Raw genomic sequence first — 22,000 nt, forward strand, 5'->3', positions numbered from 1 at the left:
CATTAGTATACATCCGCTGTAATCCTTAAATACAAGCTTACCACTGAGCATATATACTATACGTGCAGGATATACAGTGGATTTACGAGATGAAAATTCCATCTACCAGCTGTTCATGATGTATTTGTTTGTTTTATATGGTAAAATGTTTATGGACACATGGCAGAGGAATTTCTTAGAGTGCAAGTGCTAAATGTTCCTTTTATATTGTTTGTATATTTTATGCATACTTTTTAAGATGTTGCATACTAAAGGTGTATATCATCATCTCCTATTTCAGTGGACATTTATGGACCCCTAAATATTTATGCAAAGAATATCTCAAGCAAAACCAAATGTATAAATGACAAATCACAAGATTGAAAGAGAGAATGGAGGCAAAAAGAAACAGAGAAGCAGAAGCATATAGCGATACGGGGGAAAAAGAAAATAAAAAACTTCACCATCAAGAGTGCTCTCACCCAGCAGGATGTGTTTACCTCAACAAAACAAGGCAACATCTCTCAAGTCACGGGGTCAAGAGAGTTAAAGATTTTCTGCATTAGCAGGGATCCACGCTTCCTTCACCCGCTCTCCCTCCCTATTTATAGAATGCTGGCAGAAACAGCTGAGCTGCCTGCAATGATGTCACTTCTGCTGATGGGATGCTTTGTTCCGCGGCGTGTGCGCATGCCACCTGGGTCTGAGCGAGAGAGCGAGCAAGCGAGCGAGCTGCTGTGAGATGCAGCAAGATGGCCGACACTCGCCATCCTGCCTTCCTCCCTGCCTTCCCGCCTACTGTCCCACCCGCCCGCCCTCTTTCATCTCAGTCAATCCAATTACAGCACACACACTCTGCACTGCTGCACAAGCAGGCTATCAATTCTCATAGTATCAGTCGAGCTTCGGTAGCACATAAAAACTGAATGTGGAGGAATTCAGGCTTGCATCTAATTGATGTGAAACAAAAATTTCTCTGTGGCACAATGAAAGGGAATTTAAATGGAAAAAAAAATTCACATCTTTGGTTGAGGCTTCATTTAAGAGAAAAAATGGTGTGTAGCTTCACAGCATCCCCGTTAGCATGCACACACTATAACACTGTGGTGGCTGAGGCATTAATGGTGCATTACACTCTTATATATTTTTAGTAAGCCTTTGGGCACTTTCAGTGTCCCTAAAAGAACACGGTTGCCAGGCAACCCCTTATTGTTGCCATGGAGATTCACGTGTTGGCAGCTGCTGCAATCAGCATTAACTCAAGGCACATATTCTCATTCCAGCAGTCAAGAGATGGCAGGCAACTAGGACACCAAGTCACTGGGATGGTAATCACTGGGAAACATATGTTCATTCATTACCCGCTGCATTAATAACATTATTTGAGGTGGAAAAAATGCCTCTGCTCACGCTTTGGTGCAATGATTGCTGGCAGAAGTTAAAGATCATTCTTGATGACGGACAACGGTGGAAATAATAAAAGAAGTGGTTTTTAATACACATGTACTTAAACTTATTAAAAAATAATCATCTTATAAAAACAGATGTGTCTGATTGAATATCATTCTGTCATTAGCTTTCACAGCTTCCCTATGCAAGTGTGCAAGCATTATTTTAAAACACAACATGGCGTGCGGTTTGTCTAAGAAAATGCACTGATGTGAATCCACTGCAGATGACAGAAACATCTTAGCTCAGCTTGCTCACCTGCTGTCTTCCAACTACATTCGATTTAGCTCCGCAAATGCAAGCTAATGGTAAACAAGGGAAATGCTACTCATTTCATTACGCCGAGAGACAGTCACAATCTATCTGACAGTAATGCACAGAGGACGGGAGGAATGGGGATTATCAAGACAAACTGCAATCATATTTGCTTTCCTCGATCTGCTCACTTAGATGTCATTAAGCTAGCCAACAGAATGGGACATTTTCACTAGGTTCTACAGCGGCCAGTTGCTCCGCAAATTGATGCCTATAGGGGATAAGTGATATTTACTCTCTATTAAAGGGTCTCTTGTAGTGGTAAAGATCAAGCCCACTGGAACTGTGTTTCACCCAAGCATTGACTGTGTGATACGGACCTCCACAAAGTAGAGATGCAGAAGAAAAAGCTACACTGTTCTGCTATCCTCACAGACATCTCTGCCAGCAGGCAGGTGGAGGACATCTCAGGCCCAGGGGCAGCATTAAGCCAGAGGGAAGTTAGCATGACTCCAAGGGCCCTCACAGAGCCCTCAACATTATAGAATTATTTTTGGTGGCCCCAACTTTATACTCGTTCATACGGCCCAAAATGCATATAGTAGCAACACTCCTGCTCAGACCCCTAATGACAATGGATTAAATTCTGGCAAGAACTGCTCCTCCTCTGGGCCACGTCCTGGCCAGATGCGGGCCAGAACAGGTCGAGTCCAGTCCAGTTCTGACACTGCTGGCTAGAGAGAAATAAGCTCAGGTTTAAAGATGACACGCATGCACATCCGGGTTCCATCTTGTGCTCTGAAACTTCTATCTCTGACTGGGCGGATGGGAGAGATCTCGGATAGCTGGCGACTGTGAGTCAGGTCTGGGCCAGGTACAGTGCTCATGATGAAAATACACAGGGCAACATTTTGAGCTTCCTGAGTAGTGTTGTCCGGGCACTTCCCCACTGAAGTATGTTTTTTTTCATACACATAATAGCACAAATCAGATCAGATAAGACAGATCATCCAATCAAAACACATAAAACTGGTCATGTGATAGTGCAGGCAATGGCAACATCATTCAAAAAGTTGCCCCGTGTATCATCACCTTAAGGTATCTGCTAGCATGGGAGAAATAAGCTGAGCTAGGAGAGGCACTGACCTCCATCTTCTTCTCCCAGAGGCTAAAGGGAGAAGAACTGCTAGGCTTGGGTGCTACTGATTAAGTCTGAATCTCACACGGCACAGTTGGTTCCTTATCTTCACTGCTGTAAGGCTCTCAGTGGGGGTACAGAGAGAGAGAGAGAGAGAGAGAGAGAGAGAGAGAGAGAGAGAGAAGCTATGCTCCTGTCATTGGCAACATTAAATATTCATTTCTGCTCAATACTGATTCCTACTGGCTTAATTGAGATAGGTTGTTTTGCTCCATCTTGACCCTTTTTTGTAGGTTGTACAGGTCTTAAGTTTGTGGTCTAATTTTAGGTGCAAATTCAAATACTTCAGAGGCAGTGGAATGAAAAATGAATGAAATGCTATCCTATTTTAATAACTGGATCTGGGTGTTCCTAGTGCATCTAGGGCACATCTAGTTCATTTGTGCAGGTGTGTAGTAGCAGAGAAACTGCGTCGTGCAGCAAAATTCAGTAAAAAACATGGCAGGACATTCTTCTACATGGTGAAAGAATGTTAGCCAACTATGGTCCCCTGTCAAAAAAGAGTTGAATTTTAGACCTGTGTTAACATTTTGGGCCAGTGGGTTCAGGTTGAGTATTTCATACGGTGATTAACCATTCATTAGTGAGGTGGTTTATACAGTCAGAAGCAGACACTGCTGTGCCTTTCGCCTGTTAATGACTCCATAAATTACATTTTCTTTTGCATGTCGTTAATTGCCCAACAAAGGAGGAGGCCAGGCAGGGAGTCCAAAGTGGCTCCTTTGTGAAAAAGGCCCTGTAATGGTCTTTTCTTTCCGCTGGACTCGGGTGACATTTAACATCACAGTGTGAGAGAGGCTGCTAGCCCCTCTGCTCCTACACGCACCTTTGACCGCCAGTGATGTTTGAGGTAGAGTATCCAAACACGACCCTTTTTCCTCAATAAAGTACACTATACAGATAACAAGGGCCAGGCTAAACATACTGCTCTGACTGATCTCTACGCATAAATAGACACACACAGAGAGAGAGAGAGAGAGAGAGAGAGAGAGTTACAGGAGGGAGGATGATTTTCAGTGGTGTTGCATTAAAATGAAATGATCAAAGAGCTTTAGCCTTACAGCAAAGTAAGCGTGTTTAATGTGGCGCACAGCTACCATCCACATAAACACAGCACCGTAAGCAAAACAGATCTCTTCCAATGATTTTTTTTGTCATTCTCTTTTTTGTGAAATGCCTCTCATTTGCAATTTCCAAGCCCTCTTTTTTTGAAGCGAGTGGCAAACAAAAATCCACCCAACTGAAGAGGAAAGGCGTACGGGAAGACAGGGCGAATAGCGCTCTGAGGCCTTGCACTGCAGACAGCTCTTCCTCTCCTCCTGTCACGCAAACATGGCTGATCGCCTCAGCTGACTCCTACCCTCCCCCCCAGCCCCTACACCCATCACCAACCCCCTACCCACCCGGAGCCCCACACACACACACACACACACACACACACACACACACACACACACACACACACACACACACACACACACATCCCTCCAGCATCCACCTCATGTAACCATGACCAACTCTTCATCATGCGGACCTGCTCTTATTCATCAGCAAGCACCATGAGGTGGGGTTTCGCCTCCTCATGCACACATTAGCAAATAAACTGGGTCACAGTGGGATATGAGGGAGGATAGATAAATAAATAAATAATAAAAAAGAAAAGAGATTTCTTAAGCACGGAGGAATGTTGAAGAGGGGAAAATAACAACTGACTAAACATTGTCAGGAAGGGTGGGAGAGAGAATGAGAGCGCGAGAGAGAGACTGTATATGTTGAATCAAATCTGAAGCGAAGCATCAGGTAGATAAAACTGTCTCTGTCCGAATCACAGCTCATGTCAGAGTTACTCTCTGACCTGGAAGTGGTTATAGAATGGCACAGGATGTTATCATGAAAAAGATTCATCTCAAGGGCATCAAGGTCATTGACACATGGCAATCATTTCATGCACAAAATGAACACAATATAAGAATACATGGATAGGCTATGCATCACAGTAGTTCACATAGCTATTTTCATAAATGCAATTCTCACCTTACTCAGGTCAGTGTCAATGTGTCTAATTCTGTGTATTACAAGTGTAGCCTATATTCAACAACAGGACATTTTAAATGGGAAAATATTTTTGCATTTCAGTGGCTATCCCAAATCCATCAAGAGAAACAGCAATGGAAAACTATAGTATATTTTTGACCCTGATAATGATCAAATTCACATTTCCACTTATGTGGAATCTTTTAAAAACAATCAAAGGTGACTGAGGGGAAAAGCTCTCTATACTGCTTTAGGCTGATATGTTGCCTTAACCTGAACCAATGACTATTTACTCCAGATAATCTTGATCAATTAACATTTTCCCAGTGCTGTATGATGTTATTGAAACAGCAACTTTGCAGTACTTGATAGCCTATGGGTTAAGCTAATTATTTCACGCATTGAAAACGAGGTCAGTGATTCTGGGAAAGCTGTATATGAGCTTGGCCGTATTCATCATGCAGTAGTCTTAAGAAAGGTTCCAGTGGTGTGGTGCATAAACCAAGAGGTGTTATGGAAACTCAGCCTACGTTTCACCACATCACTAATTTCAGGGAGCTTGTGTATTCATCAGACAATGGATCAGTCCGAAAGCAAAAACATTTCACAATTTTATTGGCAGTTAGGCTGTGCTGCAGGTGTTTGGCGAATTTCAGGTAGATGCTAGTATTCGAAAAACTGAATTTGAACATTCAATATAGATATTTTTTCGACAGTGAGAGCGAATTTCAGTTTGAACGAGAAGTTTACAGTTAACATCTAACGTAACTATTTTTCATGCGTCTAATGGCTCAACTTGTTATAGACAATCACGAATGGCAAGAAACTACAAAGACAAAACCTACAAAAAACAATCAAAATGTCTGCGATTTTATATTTCTGATAATGAACGTTAAATCTTTGCACTTGTCAATTGTTGAAGGATAACAGCACACAGAAATGTATTACATATAGCCTGTCATCGTCTGTGTTTGTTTGATTCATATGATTTACACATACATCTGGAGACCATGATATACAGTTTTGTATTTTGGTGGTAGGCATGTTGTATTTATTTATTTCTGTGGGGTCAATTCGTTCAGATCTTCACAACATCCGCCTAGTAAGGTGGTCTTTCGTTTGAAAATACTATTCTAACTACACTTCGTAGGTCTGCAATGCCTAATGGATTAGTCGTGATGACATTTGGTAGTGACAAATCCGCCTATTTACAGAGAAGGTCATTTCTAAGAAAGCATGTGTATAATTGTCACATCTAAATATGTAGACGAATTCACAACCACCATTATTGGTAAAAATCAATATGTCTACTACACTTAAACAAACGATTAAGTGCTGAGAGCACATCAAGCAATGTACAGCTATCTCGACACCGGTCGAATCTTACTTGAGAGCGTTTATCTGAAGTCCATTCATCCTCGCAATGACAAACGAATCCAACCTTAATATAGTCCAATATTTTTTAATTGTCAAAAGACACAACACGTCAAACTTACACAGTGTTCCATCAGTGGCCTAGTGGTAAAACGTGTAGCCTACACTTTCCCTTATATTCTTCGGTACCCCTTTTTCCTCATTCCCAGCCATCCTTTTCAGGTTTTTTTCTGTAAATTGGGGGGCTCTGGTCAGCCTTCATTTATAAATGTTTATCTGTTGTGAAGTTTGGGGCAATGGGGGGATGCCCTGTGACCCCGCGGAGCCTCGACCCCGCGCAGATTCATTGTAGGCGGCTGGGAAAGGGGCTTTGGGTTGGAGACCTCATGCACTGACCCGCGCACATCCCGGATCGCCCTCCATTCATCCCCGCGCTGCTGCAGTCGCCCGCAGCTTCCATTGTTTCACGGGGAACAATGGCGTTTTCCCAGTGAAAATAAGCTCTCTTAAAATCTCTTTAAAGTTGTAGGCTACTCCCACAGTAACCCACGACCAGTTCTTGGATGCATTTATGGAAAATGTTCCACTTCCTTTAATGTCATATTCAGACGCTCCACGTTGTCTATTAACATTAAATGAGCGTAAGTCTATTTGCACACTATAACAATAGCTATTCTCCACAATATCATAATGTCGTACCATTAAGTGTACTTGTGCTCTCGTGCAGCATTAAAGTAGAAAACCAATCAAATGTAATGGTATCAAATTCAGCGCGCGCAGTGCAGGCCTCTGCGGTAGCCTATGTCTTATAACGTAATAACGTGACAGTGGGCGCACAGTATTCTGGCATTTAAAGAAAATGGAGTCAGGCATAGAGAGGTGTTTATGTCTAAGCAAGTCTCAGAAGCGATACAATAACAAAAAAAACTCACACTGTAGACAAAACATCTCCCTACAGAGGAAATATATTATTATTGAAACCTTCCCTATTTATTGGTTGGACATTTTGGTTTTCTCTTTCAGTACCAAAACATCGAGAAATATCAGCAGTTAATGCAGACAGCTATAGCTCTGCCTTGAATGAATTATTAATTTGACATTAGCTTCTTCTCTGTAGATAGGTATTTTAGAACAAGATACAGTCTTTGACAAAAACGTAGATTAATCCTACATACGTAAAAAAAAACCTTCCGACAACCACCTAATCCAAAAGGATACCTCATAATATTCAAGCCCCTACACAAATACAGATGCAATCTTTCAGTCGAATCCCACTGGAGTATGAAGCACTACTTTGTGATTAATATTCATGTGTATTATCATTTGATATATTGGATATTTGGTCATAATTGTTATTATCTCGAGAGATATGTTAGAATCAAGTGAAAACCACGATTATTTCAAACTAGGTTGACGTGCACGGCAACAGAAATTACAATTACGACTGTCACTTCTAAGATGTCGTTGAAAACTACTTAGGATTCATAGACGAGGTTAGAATTCACATATCCGTCGATACACTGTGTATCGTATTATACCACTATAATATACTAATAGACCTCTCAAGACAAATGGTATTAAATATGACAAATTGCATTCAACACATAAAAGCGACGATTATACAGTCTGCAGTTATTATACGCACTTGTAATCTAAGGGATTGAGATAATCGCTGATGCAACAAATCTGGGCCATTCTGATTTACAGCTCTGATACACAGGATATGAACAAGGAAATATATATTAGACAGCATGGCCAAGAACAGGACTGGAGATATGTAAACGTTCGGAACAAATTTACTGTTTTAAAAAATATTGCATAGCTCTCTTTCTCTCTCTCACTCTCTTTCTCTCTCGCTCGCTCTGTGTGTGTGTGTGTGTGTGTGTGTGTGTGTGTGTGTGTGTGAAAGAGAGAGAGAGAGCGAGAGAGATTTAACTCATTATAATGCATAGAAAGACCTGCCCTCTTTTGAAAAAAAGAGAAAGAAGCGCAGCCATGCTTTGCAGAGACCCGAGCCTCTGAGTCACTGCTAGATAGACCAAGGCGTTTCACGGAGGCTTACGATGGTGCATCACCACACCAAAAGAACCGGGAATACAATTTATTTCTTGCACAGCAATCAAATCACGAACTGCTTTGAAAACAACAAATTATAAAGAGGAGTAGATATCGAGGCGAAATCACAGGAGCGACCACCGTAAACAGCGAGGAACGTATGAACGTAAGTAGGTTTTTTTCATGCGGCAGATTGCTTTTTTCACCAATAGTGTCCAGAAAGACGAACAATTTGATCATGATCTTTCTGTATGCGCAACGAGATCAATTGATATGCAAACATGTACTGCGTACGTATATATTACATTCGTGGGAAAAACAACGGGACACCCTCCCCACGTTGCAGTTGCCATTGTTTTTCAGAGAGACCAAAATGTCTGCGGCAATATAGCCAATCTTATAAATCTCACGTCTAGGGGAATTAAAACGCCGTTTGATAGCACAGTGCTGAAACTTCTTTGGTCTAAACTGAAGCGGGTACGCGTATCCATTTGCGAGGTGTTTATTTTGCGGATGATGCGCAAAGACAATAGGTCCATGGACGGTGGGTCAACTGGGTCACGTTCCGAGTGGATCGCAGATATGCACGCGCAAATACCGCCATAGAGAAACTGGATGGTGCCACAAACTAAGATGTTGCGTGATGATGGATAACGTAGAAGAGGAAGCTCAGCAGATGCTTTTTGTTTCTTCTAAAATGGCGTTTCTCTTTGTTTCTCCATCCCTATAACGGGCTAGTCGTGTGACTGTATATGTGGTATGGGAAATACAGTGTGAATATGGCGTTCGTGTTCGCACTCAATCTAACATGTAACAGAGAGAAAGAGGATGTGATGTCGCCGAAATGATTTCATCCTGTCGTGATTTCTGTATTCTGCATGTGTGAATGATAACGCCGTTATATAAAGGACGCCAGAAAGGATATTTGTCGGCGATGTTACTGACCGTAGCAATACTACAACCAGCAATTGAGTGTTGGCTATTTGACTTTGCTTATCACTTACTTACAAGTCTTCACTCATAACCATAACAGTGTTAAGATTATGAAGGTGTCAAAGGATCTGAGTGAGGTAGGCTACAATACATTCCACCATTCATATGGAACAAAAGGCAAACCCGCCACAACGCTCTATGTCTATGCTCCTTGACATTCAGCCAGTGGCATACAACACATGCATACATACATACATGCATACATACATACACAGATACATACATACTTACTTACAAATAATGCATACGATTGCTCTTGATGGTTTGTAAATTAGCCAATGTTAATGCATACATGTTAATGTATGTATATTAACGGTTTAAAATAAATAAACAATCCCATATTTAATCTTGCACCCTCAAAACGAGCTTTACCCCAGTCATATAATGTTCCATAACCGGTTATATTACACATTTCAAATGAGCAACGTGAGAGGATTTACTCTCGTAATGTGAGCACATTATACTTTTGCAGTGCAGTGTGGTGAGTGCGTGCGTGCGTGTGTGTGTGTGTGCGGGCGTGCGAGCGCGTGTACAGGATTGTCTATGTTTGCCTGACTGTGTAAGAGAGTGTGTTTCTGCTAGAGTGTTAATGCATTCTTCTTTCAAAACCACGGACAGCGATTTTTCTTTGCTGTATTTTCTTTAAATGTGTCCTGGCCATACTCATAAATATAAATACACTATGATGTCTTCATCCTTTTCTGCCTGTATGTGTGCGTGTGTGTACGTGTGTGTGTGTGGGAGGGGGTGCGTAAAGATGCCAGATTACGTGGTCCCTAAATTAAAACGCTGCATATGCTAAAAATAGGTCGGTCTTTTAACCTTTTTAACCTACAGATAATACTCACGAACTCACTAAAAATGTAAAGAAAAAACACTGTCTGGTCATAGTCGTCAGGTTGAGGAGAACATTAGAGTAAAATGCTTGGGCCGTTTAGACAAATGAGGCTGAACATGATTATGTCAGAGGAGAACGCGTATTACTTTAGTTTCAAGGACGCGGGGAGATGATCAGGACGTTGGTCGCAAACATCTGTTTGCCCAATGACGTCACCGCCCCTCATGCAATCCTCTTGTGCTGAAGGCAGATGCCTTATTTGTTTGGCCGGGGAGCCATTAATCCCAAAGTCAGTCAGCACGGGGAAAGGACTGGACGCAGCGAGATCAGCACCATTTCACGCTTTAGGACTGGGAATATGCACCTCGGGTTCCGTCTCTGAAGGATTTGTGGAGAGTACCGCTGCCTTTGTTGGTTTCCATAGCTGGTGGATGGAATATAGTAATGCGGTTGAGCTCACGGAGCGCTTGCGTCTAAGCGGCTGGTCGTTGAGTTTTTATGGTAGCCTACTTGTAGTTCGTATTGAGTCGGCACAATGATTTTGGGATGCGTGTGCTTTTCCAATGCCCAATCTTGTTTTTTGAAGACAGTAGCCTACATCACGAATTTCCCTGGGATATATGTTGTTTTTTATTCATTTCAAAGATGTACATCTCCTGACTTTAAAGGAACTCGCACTAACGTTCATTTTTATGTTCTTTTTCTTCTTTTTATAGGTGCAAGAAGAGGACTACAACATTTTACCTTTTTTGTGGGGAAAAGCAGATATCTTTTGAAGCAGATCAAATGGTCCATCCCCTTTCCTTTCTCGAGCGGAATTCGGGCTGGCTATCATTTTGAATCTAGCTCCAAAAAATCTGCCACCGGTGACGACTTTAACCCCTTGCTCTCCACTTGCCGTGGTACAGAACCCAAGTATGCAGTGTGCTCTGGAATATGTCTTTGCTAGTTTATGCGTATATTGCATTTTTTATTAATAGTTTAAACATTTCAGCCTCTATTTTTAAGCTCCGCTGGAGATTGTATTCACCAGGATATTGTTTTGAAAACATGCATTTTGAAACAAACAAAAGAAAAATCACATTCTTTTTGTACTTAAGTCGCTTAACGCTCAAGCTTTTTCATTAATAGTTAATATGAAATAAAAGAAATCTCTTTGGGCGATGCATTACATAAGTGGTGTTAAGAAATGAGGACTGACGCATCGAGTATTCCGACGGTTAAAGGCAGGACAGCAGGACTAGTGTTTGCCAATATTAGTATTTTAATCAAGATTTTGTTTCTGTTTATGATTTGAGACTCTGGCTCTCCGTGTTCACAGCGGACCTTGATTTAATGTCTTACAATTAAGGCACGCGGTGAATGCCAAGAGCTGAGCCTTCTCCCGTCAGTGTATGTAGCCACCATTTTCCTGGATGCAAAAAAAAAGCATTCTGTCAGGTATGGGTTTTCAGCATTATGTTTTTCCCCCCAAATGGTGCACTGCAAAATATATAAACTCAAAAAACAATAAAAAACAATCAATGACGAATCAAACAATATTCCTGTCTGTAATCTTTTCATAACAGAATCTTTTGAATGTGCTGATACAACGATGTTGTCGAGATCATCACAAAGAAAACGCAGTGTAGGCTACAGAGCACTGGTTGGTCTTTAGACTGGGAAGCGCTGTCCGCTTGTTGTGGTGCTGAAATACCGCTTGCCGCGGACGAGGCCATTACAGAGGCCGCACAGCACATGCAGTTAAAACATTCGAAGGTTATTTCAGGAAAATGTCGACATGCGTTACTCTAGCTATCCTGTAATAAACAATTATCAAGAGAGTATATATTATACAGTAGATTAGATTTAGTTTACCTCTGCGGTTTGCAGACTTCTAAGAGGCCAAATGCCTTTCTATCAAAAACGATTCAGATTCAAATTATTTCATCAAAAAATACATTTTTCTTTTTAGGCCTTTGTTATATAGGCCTGCCTGAATATAGCCTATCGGTTAGCACTATTATTACATAAACATTTGGATGAAACCGAGAAGGAATTGAGAATATAATAGTGCATTATCTGAATCAGCAGTTGGTTTAACTACCGGGGAAAAAAACGTCTTGTCGATGTTTAAGTGATCTTTAAAAAGGTAGATAGATTTAGCTAAAACCAAGAGAGAGAGAGAGAGAGAGAGAGAGAGAGAGAGAGAGAGAGAGAGAGAGAGAGAGATTGTGTGTGTGTGCACGCATGCACGCATTCTTGTATGCAAGGCAATGTGTTACCAGTAGGCTATTTTGCTCAGGTTATGCTGCTCTGCCACCTTGCGGCTATTTGTAGGTGATGACAGAAATTCAGTGAATTTCAAGATTGCGCCATAGCTACAGTAGGCGATGTCGCTTGTAACTCCTGCTGTAAATACTCTGTTAAATGTATACAGATAAATGTAAGATCAAGATTGACTTGACAAAATTTCAAATGTCTGTTGTGCATGCATGGACATTCATGGAGGTTTATATTCTTTACACTCAAAAGAGCCTAATTTTCACACTGCTAATTCTAAATTCCTGTCCAATTACAAAACAGACCATATCATCTTTTTGCTACAGAATTTATATTCTGTGAGATACAACCAACACAAATGTCAGAACATTTGTATTGGGTTGGCATAGTAATGCTGAATTCATCCATGTGTGCAGGTTTTGCCTTACACTGATATAATATGTACAGGAAGTTGTATAATCTGGTCCTATGCGACACAAGAAAAGAGCGAAATAAGGAGGAAGTTGTCTAAATTACAGAACATATTCACACCATTGTGTCTCTCCAGTGCCATGGCCCCATCAGTGTGAGATAAGGAGGAGGAAGCTGGCTAGTTCATGCTCTTACTATAACTTCCCATCTGCAGATGTACGCGTGCCCCTCTCCCTAGGGCCTGTCCTGAAGTAAAAAAAAATGCTGAAGGAGTACAAGCAATATGCTAATCTCCCCACCTTGCCTTCTGGTCAACCCAGTGCAGTGCGGTGCAGTGCAGGAATCACCCACGTCCTCTTTACATAATTTACATAATGAACATCCTCCTGTATCATCTGTAGCTGTGCTAGGCCTACCGTCAAAAATGTCTACTAAGCACTAAGAGCATATGCATAGTTTATAGGTGCATATACATTATGCACTCACTGGTTCATATACATTAATGTAAAGTAGATTGTATCCACGGATATACTATATGTCTGCTTTGATATGTATAAAAGGATGTGGGAAGGTGTCTTTGGAAAGAGATTCAAGAACATCAACACCACCAACAACAAAAATGATTGAATTGTAAGCACTAACAACTAATGTCACTTGTGTACCAGACCTTGACTGAATTCATGGTAAAGTAAATCTGACCCCAATCCACTCTGGTTACACTATTTCTACTTCATCATATACAAATGTTGTGTAGTGGTGCCCCCTACTGGAAGATGAGTTTATTGCCCCAATGGGTCACATCCACAGTTGTAGTGCAAACTATGATGAAGGTCAACTGCACCTGGGAAAATGGTATAAAGGGAAAGGGGAAAAGGCAGCATCATTCCAAACTAATAAGTTAAAATATGAACATATACTGTACATATATGATTTATAAATTAATTGTAAATGTGTAAACTGCCTGCCACACAAGTTCTTCATTCATTGAGAGAGACACACAGGAAAAGGTTCCCAGCATTCCTCAGACTGAATGCACGTCATTAATTCCAGATACCCAGTCTTTTATATGGCTTTGTGTTTTACACTCAACTAAGAGGTACAACAACTGGGAAGCTATATGTGTGGCATATCAGGCAATTATTTTAAAGAGCTGAATCATTGGGGAGACACATCCAGTAATCATAAAAATAAACGCTTTCATGCTTCCCATGCAGGCACTATGGATCATCATTATTCTCATCATGGACCACAGAGCGATAGATTAGCATAGAAGTGAAACAGGAAAAAAAAAAAAAAGCCCCTCACTCTCACATGAAGAGTATCGGTAATTGCTTTGAAGTGACCACTCTGAAATGATCAAATTGTTACTTGCTAAAAAATAAATAAAAAGCTCCCGGGGTGCCGGTGTTGCTATGCAACCAGTGTGTGTTTAAAGCAGGAGGAATCCAAAAGGGTGCAACTCTCAGCACACGTTGCATGCATTACTGCAGGACCACTGCCCTGGTCAAAAGTAAAACCTGTGCATACAGACAATGGGTCCATCTATGGCTCCTAGTGTCACTATGCCCCTGGTGGGGTGTACAGGAATGACCTGGGCTTGTGTGTGCCCCCTGAGGGCTGGAGGTGACCACCATAAGATCTGCTGCTGCTGATGAGGCAGTCCATAACACAATCAATATATGTAGAATTAATTACAAATCTGTATAAAGTTCTGCTGATGCCTTTTAATAACATATGAATCACCTTTTATGACAAAATACAAGGCTTATCCAAGCACATATCTGTGCATTTCCCCTTTTTCGTTTGATATCTTATTTAGATCATCACCACAACAATAAGCTTGTTGTTCAAGGTAAACCGTATTGGTTTTGTTCACTTTGGTGCACACACATGCACGCACACACTCTATCTCTATGATGAGACACAGAAAGAATGTGTAAAACAAAACACAAAATAGTGAACTGGTAATAGGTTAAGCAATGTTTAGACTGTCCACATTTATATGAGAAGTATGACACTACCACCATGTGGTCAATATAAATTACTACAAGATGAGGCCATAACCATGTGGATGGAAGAAAAGGCTGAGATTGTTCTTGGTGGTACACTCTTAAAACGAATGTTGCATTGTTTTTAAAACAAAAAAACAATGCAAGTTGTGTATACAAACAACAAATAACAAAAGCAATGTGTTGGAAACAACACAAACTGGATGCAAGTTGTGTTGTTTTCAACACATTTGTTTTAAGAGTGTACTTACTTTTAAATGTATCAGTAATGTGTAGGCTTGGAACTGTATATACAGTATAATGGTTTATGTAACACGTTATATATGTACTGTATAAATCTACTGCAACTTATTCTCCTGCTATGATAACAGTTCAACGAAAAGTTCAAAAAAAGACATTTTGTTAACTGCAACACACGCATCATGCAAACAAGCACAGAGAGAGAGAGAGAGAGAGAGAGAGAGAGAGAGAGAGAGAGAGGATGGAGAAAATAATTAGAAATTGATTCATTATAAAGCTCTATTATGATTTTTAATGGCAACACATCAGAGAGAGAGAGAGAGAGAGAGAGAGAAGAGAGAGAAAGAGAGAGAAAGAGAAATGTATTTGTCCTATTCATCATATGGGCCTATAATGAGTACATGCCTGAAGACTGAGTGGTGTGGCCAACTGCTGACTGGCAGAAAGAGAGGGGGGGCACGAGATGGCAGCGGGGAAGCAGCTGTTTGACCGCGCCACAGTCTGCGCGCCGCGGAGGTTCATCTTGTCTCATTAGCAGTGTCTGATTGGCCATGAAGGTCTCTCCCGAGACGTGATGGAGTGCAAGCCCCCAAGATCTCATCAGGTCCTTGGGATGTACATATCCATATTCTGTAGGCGCGGCAGAAAGCCCTCAGCCAAGACTCTTACAGAGAAGAGCCTAATGTGAATCATGTCATGCTTGGAGCTGTGATATAGCCTCAGCCTATATTTGCCAACCTGATAGGAGGAAACTGACTGTGGAGCGGATGAGGACCATATTCATGTCATCTGCTATATGTGCATGAAGCCTATTGTGTACAATGGTTATCAACCGGTGTGCCGTGGAATTTTGAGGATTTTTCTCAATGCGCTTTTCTACAGGCTCATGAAATAGGCTAGAGGGCTATTTTTAACTGCATCAGTGACATCTTCTTAATTAAAATGGTTTTAGGTGGTCATGAAGTGGTAGGTATAAAGTAACTTAATAGACTACAGATCTATTACACAGCTCAGTTAACATCATGTGAGCACATGCCTGCACATGCTGTGGTCTCACTCACCTCATGAACACCTTGTATAGAAAAAATGTGGGTATGAGAATGAATGGTTATAGACTATGGAACCCCGGAGGTGTATTTGCAAGATTTTTTCATCTTACTAAATTGTGCACTCAATTTACTAGCTTGTGCTCTCATTTTAAGTTTTGTAAATTGAGCGCACAATTTAGTGAAATGTGCACATGATTTTACACCATAAGATCTGCTGTTGCTGATGAGGCAGTCCATAATACAATCAATATATGTAGAATTAATTACAAAACTGTAACTATAAAGCTCTGTTGATGCCTTTTAATAACATCCTTACAGACCGCCCGGGCTCTGTAATACCTATAATAATGTGTATGATACTACATAATCAGTGTTTCTCAAAGTGTGGCCCTGGGACCACTGGTGGTCCGCAAGCTATCCCCAGTGGTCCGCGAGCAGACATGGTAAAATATAGATTAATTGTTTGCAAATTGAACCTTGTATGTAAATCTTGAATTTCCCCTTGAGGATCAATAAAGTATCTATCTATCTATCTATCTATCTATCTATCTATCTATCTATCTAAATCCAAACAGTTCTGCAACACTACGCTAGTTTCAATCATATGAATCCTCTGACACAATAAGCAAGGTGCAAAGACAATAAGCAAGGTGGTTCAGAGAGTAGGCCTATTGTGTAATATACTGTTGAAGTACATCTACTGTTTTTTTTGTTTGTTTGTTTTTTTAGCTAGGTGGTCCGTTATTTTTTTATTTATTGGTTAAGCGGTCCTTGGTCTGAAAAAGTTTGAGAAACACTGCCATAAGCTGATGTGCCTTGGTGTTTTGGTTTGACCTTTGGTGTGCCTTATCCCCAAAAAGGTTAGGAACCACTGCTGTAGAGGCATACTTGCAACGAAGATCCCCTGGGGCTTTTCAATGGCAAAAGTGCACTAGTAATGATCAGAGTGTTTCTAACATCACCCTGAAGAAGATGCAATTTCCGCATGAATGGGTGGTGAAAGGAAAACAGAAACCAAACATTTATGTTTGAAACTCAGACAAAATTACAATAATTTACAACAACACTTTACAAGTGGTTTTAAATACAAAATGTTGCCATTTACGCAAAATGTGTAGTTAAACGCAAGAGGCGTATTTTTCTAGTAGATTGAACATTTTGAAATGTCACCACGGAAGAAATTGAATTTACATCTGTCGCCGGTAGATGACGCTTTCGGCCCATGTTGTTTCTCGTTGGAGGATGGCCGCTATGAGCAACAGATGGCCTCCGGGGGGCTAAGTGATGATGAGATTCTTAGCATCTATGATGAGAGGACTTACTGGCCACGCAGCCAGCATTTAAAAATGGATAACAAATGCATATTTAAATGTCTCAGTTTACTGTGAATTCATCAGACTCGTCTCATATCCTTGTAGCCTAATTCCCCAATGAATTAGGCTGTAAGCTACATTTAAACAAAGTTAGGCTACATCATGAGTTGTTAGGTTGGACACTTATTTATAAATAAAAGTGCACAGCATTGCGGTGGCATGTAGGCTATAGGCTATTTTTTTTTTTCGTTTAGGCCTACAGTTAGTTGTAGAATGGGTTACTCCCGATTGACTGTCAGTTCATAATGCATTCAACAATTAATTCATCACTAACATGAATATCACATACATGAACATGAATAATCTGTAGCTAGTTAAAACGTCAACAATCATCTCTGATAAATATAGGCTATCTAGGGTTAGTGGGACTCAACTTTCCTATTTATTCTCAAACTGAAACACCACCAAACAATGATAAAGAAAACTGCATCAGTGAGACATTGCTTTTCATCTGTGGTGAAATCAGTAGCACGTCTGTAATAAACCACAAGTATGCTGACTAGAGACTCATTGGCTGTTGTGTTAAAACTCAAACAGCTGGACATGTGAGGCTATTTAACATCTGGTAATATATGTGGATGATGCAAGCTATTTATTTACACATGCAAAACCAAATATGGTCATTAAATGGGCAAATGTAAGCAATTATGAGTTTCATCAATGCAGTCGAAATGTCAGTTTAATAACAGGTCATTAAGTACATCTATAATAATCATTAGGAGGATAAAACGTAGCAGAAACTAGGGACAAAGAGCCTTTGTGACTCAGAAGAAGAGTGATGCCTCCAAAGTCCCCATAAATTGAATACAAGAGAACGCGTTTACTGCGCTCCAAAGGGTGACTGTGGCAACACACAACACTTAAAAGACAGTTGTTGAGGTCCTGCACAAGACCCCGCGCCTAGCAAACATGTGCACTCAGGCGTGCGTACAGATGGCGGCGCGAATAATAGACCACCGAGCCTTTTATAAAGCTGTGAGCGGCTCTTGGGATCAGAGAGCAGAGCGCGGACTAACCAGACGGAGAGGACAGCTCGCACCCGGGATTGTTTGTTACCGTTTTAATCCTATTAATTAAAACGTTAACCTGATTGGGTAGAGAGCTCTGTCCCAATAGGCGAGTCTTCTTCATATTAATAGCCCGCCTTGAGATAATGATGTAAAAGGCTCCCCCTTCAGCGGCTGATGCTGATGGCTGTCGAGATCTCTGGAAGGTGAATCGGAGCAGGATAAGCGCCACAGCACAGAGCTGAGCACTTCAAAAGGAGCTGTCGACACTACACATCATTTGACAAGTAGCGCAGCCATTGACATCAACTGAGCTGCACAAAGGGGACAAAGTTACTGCCGGGGACAGACGCCCAACGGTCTCAGTCGAGCTGTCTAAGTGAGACTATGGACAGGAGAATGAACTTGAGCGGTCCGGGAGACATTTTTCACAAAACTCTGAGCGCTGTCTCTAACAAAAAGATGGACTCTTTCAGGCCAGGCGCGGGAATCGATCTGCCTTCGAGGGACCGCCAGTCGCCAATCAGCTGTTTCGACCCGTCTGACTCAGACCCGAATCAAAACGGCGGACTGACAGGAGGACGAAGGCTGACACATGGTCTTCCGACCGGATCTTTGTGTATGAAATACGGTGAGAGTGCCAACAGGACTACGGCAGCAGAGAGCAGCGGAGGGGAACAGAGTCCTGACGATGACAGCGACGAAAGGTGCGACATGATGCTCATGGCCGATGGAATGACAGCGGTGCCCGGTTCTAAGTCTGAAGGAGGTAAGAAAAACAAAGAACAGAAAACCCTGAGACTAAACATCAACGCCCGGGAGAGAAGGAGGATGCACGATCTGAATGATGCGCTCGATGAACTGCGAGGGGTCATTCCCTACGCGCACAGCCCTTCCGTGCGGAAACTCTCCAAAATCGCCACTTTGCTACTAGCCAAAAATTATATCCTCATGCAAGCGCAGGCACTGGAAGAAATGAGAAGGCTTGTAGCTTATCTTAACCAAGGCCAGGCGATCACTGCTGCTTCGATTCCCGCGACCACTGCCCTAACGCCGGGCTTAGGTGCGTATGAGCAACCACCTGGGTATCCCTTCCCCGCCGGAGTTGCAGCCTCCACATGCCCCGACAAATGTGCCCTTTTCAACAGTGTCACCTCCAGCCTCTGTAAACAATGCACTGACAAGCCTTAGAATGCTTCTGAACTGACTCCAACTGACTTAGAAGCACATGCGAAATTAAGACTTAATATGGAGACTGCTGAAGAGAATGCCGTCGGTATTATCAATTATTTAAAAATGGAGGTCAATGAAGAAGAATGCTGAAAAAAAACTTTTTAAACACTTACAAAAAACCCATTCAAACATGCACCGTCTGTTCAGTATATACTTGATTGTGTATATAAAATAAGTAGCCTACTATTCAAGTGCTGGCGAGAATGAACGTTTAAAAAGTCAAACGTAAAAGTCTAGTCTGACTGCAAGTGGGAGAAGAACAGACTTTGTTTATGCACTTGCATTGTTGTAGACCTGATTCGTGTATTTATGACCTGACAACATGCAGCAACCATCGCACAAATTACAAAACTTTTTTAGGACATTTTAAGGACTACCATAGGAAATATCTCTAGATTTGAGGACAAATGACGTTCGCTCATTAGTCTTTGAGAACAATAACATGACGGAGCAGCGAAATGAATTGTACACATTTCTCACATCCCAAAGCCAATTGTTATTTAACTATCAGAGTCACTATAATAGAGAGCTCCAGCCAATGCTTGCTTGGTTTATGATTTTGTCTCTTTTTTTCCTTTTCTCAGATTCGTATTTATTGCTTTATTACGTCCGCTTGCACGACAGTTTGTACTGCACTGGCACTATTGCTGTAAAAAATAACTATGATTTTCTTCACTCCAACGGTATGTCAGAGGTCAAGACAGACTAAGGTTGTTGTCAGGTCAAGATATTGAGTACTGTTGATACATTAGTTGGAATTTGATGAAAGATGGCCATTTGTATGTGTTAATGTGTTGGAAAGCTTTATTAAAAAATATTTTGAACAAACTAACACGTCCACCTTATTGTCTGCTAAGCCAAGTTGTATAGCTTTATTCAGTGCTACGTATATGACAGATACATCTGAATACTTTCCTTTTTTATCCTTGATAGCCTATTCTTTCTTTGAGGACACAGGGACGCTTTAAACATTTTGTCAGATTGCTTTGGTAGAATAATGAGTTGTTAATTTACTGATCCATCGAAATTAGTAACTTTCTCCAAGTCATGATTGTGGGTAGCATGGAGCTTTAGAGAGGCGGTCAGGCGCTTACGGTGAGCATATATGCCCCGCGGCAACCACAAATGTCTGTTAGAATTATATTAGAGAGCTTGGGTGCTCTTAATTATTATTATTATTATTATTATTATTAAAACGATTTCCATGACGATGTCTAACAATATGTTAATTTGAAAACAACTGTGTATGAAAACTGTCGACTGTAATACCTACATTCGTTTAATGAAACACATCGTTAGGGCAATTAAAGCTCCTGAATGTGATTAAGGAACGTAATTACGACACTGTTCATTTCCGTAATTGGGTGTCTTTAATCACGAGACCCATGATCAGCAACATTGCATGTTGGTGTGCATTGTTCTCTCTCTGCTGTCCATCAACCTGATTAAGAATTAGATACGGCCAAAGGGCATCCATTTCAAAGGATGGTGGCGTGGCCCAGTCAAAGCCACTGCCGTCAGGAATTAGGCAAAATCAATAAGTGGATATATCTAGACGTTTCTCCATCATTACTGACATCGGTGTTTTGCTTTGGTAAATGCAAAATCAGGGCCGTGACAACACCATTTTAGGCACAGCTCAAAAGCAAAACAACTGCCCAAGTATTAAATAACTTTACGCAGTGTTATAACACAGTGAGTGATAGGTTGTACTGACTGTAGGCCTAATATAGCCTATGTTACAGCCTAACTTGTTTAACATATCAAATTCGCAAACCTGTGTTTTAAATTGTGTATAGCCTACTGGAGAGAGATCGACGCTCACAAGAAAGCTGTGTGTTAATAAAGCTTAACGCATTCTGTAACTTCATCAGATGAGTTGGATATAGCCTAGACCGTGTGTATCATTAATCGACAATCTGACGTGCATGCACATGTGCAACTAATGCAGTGTTATAAAACAGATGGTTTACAAGCAATAGATAGGACAGTACATTTGTGAAGTTAGGGAAGGAACAGCAGAAGTTCAATTTACTGTGAGTCCGAGTTAGACCGTACATAAACCATAACAATCATATTAACAGCTGTCAGCTATTCATATTCAGTTCAAGATGCAACTTCACAAATGCCATAGACGTGTAAAAAGACGAGGATCCAGGATTAACAGAAATTACACAATAATTTAGGCCTACTTTTTTTCGCAGGTTGCGATGCATTAATAGAGAAACCAGGCTTAAAATT

At 41.1% G+C, this 22,000-nt stretch overlaps 1 protein-coding gene and 1 long non-coding RNA gene across 2 annotated transcripts; both read left to right on the plus strand.

Annotated features, from left to right (window-relative positions):
* Window positions 1-8,336: 8,336 nt before the first annotated feature.
* On the plus strand, window positions 8,337-11,716 carry LOC125309626. Its single transcript, XR_007196156.1, has 2 exons — window positions 8,337-8,510; window positions 10,892-11,716. It is a non-coding gene; the product is annotated as an uncharacterized LOC125309626 (long non-coding RNA).
* A 6,813-nt stretch (window positions 11,717-18,529) lies between these two features.
* bhlhe22 (basic helix-loop-helix family, member e22) lies at window positions 18,530-20,587 on the plus strand. Its single transcript, XM_048266549.1, has one exon. The coding sequence runs from the start codon at window positions 18,914-18,916 to the stop codon at window positions 19,715-19,717; it is 804 nt and encodes a 267-aa protein (XP_048122506.1). The 5' UTR covers window positions 18,530-18,913; the 3' UTR covers window positions 19,718-20,587.
* Window positions 20,588-22,000: the final 1,413 nt, after the last annotated feature.

Source organism: Alosa alosa, chromosome 16 (assembly GCF_017589495.1).
Source record: "Alosa alosa isolate M-15738 ecotype Scorff River chromosome 16, AALO_Geno_1.1, whole genome shotgun sequence".
In the NCBI taxonomy this organism is placed as follows: Eukaryota; Metazoa; Chordata; class Actinopteri; order Clupeiformes; family Clupeidae; genus Alosa; species Alosa alosa.